At 38.0% G+C, this 5,670-nt stretch overlaps 1 protein-coding gene across 1 annotated transcript; it reads left to right on the top strand.

The window, feature by feature from the left end:
* The first annotated feature begins 523 nt into the window (after nucleotides 1-523).
* Nucleotides 524-3,456, top strand: LOC108199935 (ABC transporter G family member 1). Its single transcript, XM_017367961.2, has one exon. The coding sequence runs from the start codon at nucleotides 913-915 to the stop codon at nucleotides 3,145-3,147; it is 2,235 nt and encodes a 744-aa protein (XP_017223450.1). The 5' UTR covers nucleotides 524-912; the 3' UTR covers nucleotides 3,148-3,456.
* The last annotated feature ends 2,214 nt before the right edge of the window (nucleotides 3,457-5,670 follow it).

Genomic DNA, 5,670 nt, shown 5'->3' with positions numbered 1-5,670 from the left:
TTTGACTAGCGGATTGAATTAGCTGTTTCTCGTAAAACTGTTTCGTAAATAACTGATTGATTAATTTTTTCTAATACAAAGCAAAAAACTCTCCAAAGCAACTTTTTCAAAATCAGCTTTTTGGGTCCAACCTCTATTTCAATACACTAACTATCAAACACTAACATTAGCGGATTCTAGCGGTCAAACTTCTAACACACTTCAAACATTTAATTTTGCTTCAAACATCTAATTTTGCTTCAAACTTCTGATTTTCAAACGGGACTATTATTTTTCGAAATGTGATTCTCCCCCGCATAATTAACGTGGATAACTATGGATAACGTATATAGTACTTATTTCGGAAGTTTGCTAGATATTTTGAGAGCCCAACACAACTAAAACAAAAACCATGAATAACCCATCCCCACCTAATCAATCTCCTCATAAATTTCAAATTGAAGCCACTCTCCACGCGCATCTCCCAACGAGCCGCTTCCCTCCCTTTGGAAATCACAAGAAAAGAACTAACGTGCTCATTTATATATTACGAGCAGATGTAGGTTACCACACACAATTTGTCCCCCCCTACCACATTCCATGCATATGGAGTGATTTTTCTTTTTCCATTCGCCACCCAACTCAACTTATAAGTATTAATTTCGCACACACCACGCCATTCACACCTCCTCCTTATTCAAACATTTTGCTCTTAAATCTATGCTTAACTTCTATATATAAACTCACATCTACTTGTACATCTCTACAAGCATTATGGGATTTTAAAGCTTCTTCATTCACTCCTCCCTCCTTACCTACTTATAAACCACCCTATTTATTCACCCTCATGCGTCGTCGTTTTATACGGACCTCCTCAATTCCCGCGGTGATATTTCGTCCTCTCTAGGTCAAAGTTTTTTCTGTCGGTTAATTATGTCTCGTGTGGTTGATGAAAATTCATCGCCGGATGATCAGCAAGATATTGAGCGTTTTGATTCGGCTTCGCCGACGCTGGGGCAGTTACTTAAGTGCGTCGGCGATGTGAGAAAGGAAGTTACTGGAGACGAGACTCCGGTTCATCAGGCCGTGGATATGAGCAGCGCGATGGGCACGGAGCCTCGCTCCGTGCCGTTCGTGCTGTCGTTCAGTAATCTTACGTATAGTGTGAAAGTTCGACGTAAGTTGACGTTTTCAAATTTATGCGGAGGCGGTAAAAGGAGTGTTGCGGGTTCGGCTGCACCAGCCGAACCTTTCGCAACAGAAAATATGTTTTCGAGAAGCAAGACGCTTCTCGATAACATATCAGGGGAGGCTCGGGACGGAGAAGTGCTCGCGGTTCTCGGAGCCTCCGGATCTGGAAAATCAACGCTGATTGATGCTTTGGCGAATAGAATTGCGAAAGGGAGCTTGAAAGGAACGGTTTCGCTCAATGGAGAACAGTTCGAGTCGCGGCTGCTCAAAGTCATTTCGGCTTATGTAATGCAAGATGATTTGTTGTTTCCGATGCTTACGGTTGAAGAAACTCTGATGTACGCAGCTGAGTTTCGTCTCCCGAGAGCTCTTTCCAAGTCGAAGAAGCAGCTCAGAGTGCAGACTCTGATTGATCAGTTAGGTCTCCGAAACGCTGCGAATACTGTAATTGGAGACGAAGGCCACCGCGGAGTTTCTGGAGGCGAACGACGTCGTGTCTCGATAGGAACCGATATTATTCATGATCCGATCCTGCTTTTTCTCGATGAGCCGACTTCAGGACTTGACTCAACAAGTGCTTATATGGTGGTGAAAGTGTTGCAGAGAATTGCGAAAAGTGGAAGCATTGTCATAATGTCCGTACACCAGCCGAGTTATCGAATACTCGGATTGCTGGATCGCTTGCTGTTTCTGTCTCGCGGACAGACTGTATACAGCGGATCTCCAGCGAATTTGCCTCTGTATTTCTCTGATTTTGGCGTTCCGATGCCTGAAAATGAAAACAGGACTGAATTCGCGCTGGATCGGATCCGTGAGCTCGAGGCCACTCCTGGAGGGACTAAAAGCCTGGTGGAGTTCAACAAAACTTGGCAGAATATGAAAAGCAGTCGTCGAAACACGGCTTCTTACCTCAATAGTCCTAGTCCTTTACACAATTTATCACTCAAAGAAGCGATAAGCGCGAGTATCTCGCGTGGAAAATTAGTCTCCGGAGCTGTGAGCAGCGATGTGACTCGCGCATCTATGGTGCCTAAATTCGCCAATCCGATTTGGAACGAAATCGCGGTTTTATCAAGACGTTCGATTACTAATTCCCGGAGAATGCCTGAGCTGTTTGGAATTCGAGTCGGTACTGTCATGACTACAGGCTTTATCTTAGCCTCAATTTTCTGGAATTTGGATAACACGCCCAAAGGCATCCAGGAAAGGCTTGGATTCTTCGCGTTTGCTATGTCGACTACTTTCTATACTTGTGCAGATGCATTACCCGTGTTTCTTCAAGAGCGTTACATATTTATGCGTGAAACTGCTTATAATGCTTATCGACGGTCCTCTTATGTTATTTCTCATGCCATGGTTGTGTTTCCTACGCTGATTTTCCTCGCGGCCTTGTTTGCAACTCTCACATTTTGGGCAGTGGGACTCGACGGTGGATTATCAGGCTTCCTATACTATTTCCTAATTATGTTAGCCTCGTTTTGGGCAGGGAGTTCTTTCGTGACATTTCTATCAGGAGTTGTGCCTAGTGTGATGCTTGGTTACACAATTGTGGTTGCGATCCTAGCCTACTTTCTTCTGTTCAGCGGATTCTTCATCACGCGGAACAGAATTCCTGATTACTGGATTTGGTTTCACTATATTTCGCTAATTAAGTATCCGTTTGAGGCAGTGTTACAGAACGAGTTTGAAGATCCTAACAAATGCTTTGTCCGTGGAATTCAAATATTCGACAATTCACCCTTAGGTGCTGTGCCTGATGCATTGAAGGTGAAGCTGCTGGAGGGAATGAGCAAGACGCTTGGCGTGCCACTGAGCGCGACGACGTGCTTAACAACCGGAGCAGATATACTGAAGCAGCAAGGCGTTACGGATTTAAGCAAGTGGAATTGCTTGTTTGTGACTGTGGCCTGGGGATTTCTGTTTAGGATTTTATTTTACTTTAGTTTGTTACTGGGAAGTAAAAACAAAAGGAACTGATAAGAAGAATAAAAATGCAAGTAAAAGTTGGTTGGTTGTGTGAAACCAAAGTTTATGTGGCGGGAAGAAATGTGTGGATTTTATCTTAATTTTTATTTGAATTAAAATGTAAGTTTTTGCTAGTTTATTATAGTTGGATTCAAAGGTAGGTGCAAAACTGTTGCAAATACAGGTAAGTGTAGATAAATATAATTTTGTTATTTATATTACTTTATGGCATATGCAATAAGAATGCTACTAGCACATGATGTATGTAAATTTTACGTACTTGAATCTGAATTTAAATACATAGCAGAATTTGAATCCAAATAGTTCGAGCAGAACTTATCTATTATAGATATTTATTGTGTGTGTATATAGGCACACACTAAATGTTTTTTTAGATGAATAATTTTTTTTCAGTAGAGATTATTATGTATTGTCCGGAGCATCATTACTAATAGATTATTAGCTTAGATTAAAGCTAATAAAATTTCATCATCTAACTCAAAAATGATAACTAGCGTGTGCTCATATGCACACACACTAAATATTCCGATTTATTATATTACATACACGGTGTAAGTTCCATTTCCTTGAATTTTTTGTGGGCAAGATTTATGCAATAAATCTGATAAGATCGTGTAAAACTATTTGACAGGGATGGTTCTGAAGCAAGTTATTATTGTGTTTACGTGTTTTGAGTCTTTTGACCTGCAAACTTTAATGAATAAGTACAGTAGTACTATTCGTTAGACAGTGAAGTAGGTGAAAGTAATTTCTTAACAACTGCAATTTAAATAAAAATTTCTTCTTTGTAGTATATGTGGCGTTTGGTTTAGTTTTCAAATTTCAAAGTCATTCAGATTTGAGACAACTGAGCAACTCTAATAAATTTATTTTCAATCTCCTAACTTAGAGTAAAAGAAATAAGAATAAAAATAGGAAAATATTATATCCAAGTCAATTTTTTAATTTCCAGAACAATTTGCAAGAATTAGTATTGAAAGTGTATGATTTGTGAAGATGCAAGAAGGGCTAAGAATTAAATATGCTCTGGACTAAATATGTTGCTCCGAAAATAACATTTTTCTAAAAATAGTGCTCCAGACACGTCTCGGTACAAACTTGCAAAGCAAATGACGTCCGCAATATGCAAAATTTGCTTCAGAAATCAAACGTGAACGTTAAAAAGAAAGATCAGAGGGAGTCTAGAGTACTCACACATAAGTCATTTTTTTTTTTGAAAGAACATAAGTCATGTTAATAAGCGAAAGTTAACGATATGGTCGGTATTCGATAAATAATTTAAATGCAGGTTTCTTGCAAGTAAACGTATATCCAGAAAAACTGAGAATGGCTCGCACCATATGCCACACGCATTGTCCATACACGCGCAAGTAAAGAAATATAATCGTATTTCATCATTTTTATAAAATACTATTTTCTAAACCTTTTGTTTTTATACAGATTTATGTGTTTCAACCAAATACAACTAGATGCAATAAAAAAACATGAATCGTAAGCAACTCGAACTTTTTTTGAAAAAAAATTACTCTAGAATGCATTCGGTTAGTTGTTTTTAGTTGAAGACGATTTTTTTAGATTTTTTTTAAAAAATAATAAATTTATTAAAAAATGAAGAAAATATAATATTTTTCATAATTATATATAAAAAAATTGTGCTCCGAGATTTTGTCAAGTCAACCCCGGTCGTATGATTCTAATTAACACTTGGCATGTCGGATTATACCGCATGTTCTTTGATTTAGTTTATAAATGTAAGTTTTTTTTGATGTGTGTTAAAACAAAATTTTCAATTATTCAATTATGCTCATGGACTACATTAATAATTTATTTTTTAGATGACTTATTTTTGTTGATAAAATTTTTTATGTATACAGAAGGCTAGGCTAACAATATTTGATGACATGAGAGTCTTCGAAATTATTGTGTATGTTTGGCTAGCAGAAGCCGAAGGTGCTTCCCGTTTCAATTTTTCTTGACCCGTTTGTGTAAATAAGTAGAAGACTTTGAAAAGCGCTGAGAATGCTAATTTTTCTTTCAGAGTTTCTGCTTCTCTTCCAAACACTTTATTAACTTATTTACTTCTAATTTGTACTCCACTTTTTCAATTTAAATAATAAGTCATTTTTTTAAATTAATCCAGACGGCTTCATTGTCGAAACACGCTGAAGAATTCGTATTAATATTTTCGAAAAACTACTGCTTACGGTATTGCAACTTGTAAGTTGTAACAAGTGTAAAGAAGTGTTGAAGAATAGCAGTGCTAATATAGCACAAGTAGGATTAGAGCGTTGGCGTAATAAATGTGCGGCGGCGATACTGCTCTCCGTTGAATTCCAAAGCAGCACAATTATATGGGCACACATTCATCCACCGTATAAACACTTCATTAATTTCATATTGGGACTTGGGAGTTGTCTACATCGCTATCGCTAAACACGATTTCTCCTTCTGGAATCGGAGCATATAATTGACACAATTATGACAAATTCGGCTTATACGGTGTGCATGATGGAT

This window comes from Daucus carota, chromosome 8 (genome assembly GCF_001625215.2).
Source record: "Daucus carota subsp. sativus chromosome 8, DH1 v3.0, whole genome shotgun sequence".
Lineage (NCBI taxonomy): Eukaryota > Viridiplantae > Streptophyta > Magnoliopsida > Apiales > Apiaceae > Daucus > Daucus carota.
The sequence above is the reverse complement of the archived record's forward strand: the minus strand, read 5'-3'. Positions and strand labels throughout refer to the sequence as shown.

Excerpts from the sequence above, each read along its gene's own strand:
- LOC108199935 (XM_017367961.2), top strand. The coding sequence starts at position 913 with ATGTCTCGTGTGGTTGATGAAAATTCATCGCCGGATGATCAGCAAGAT.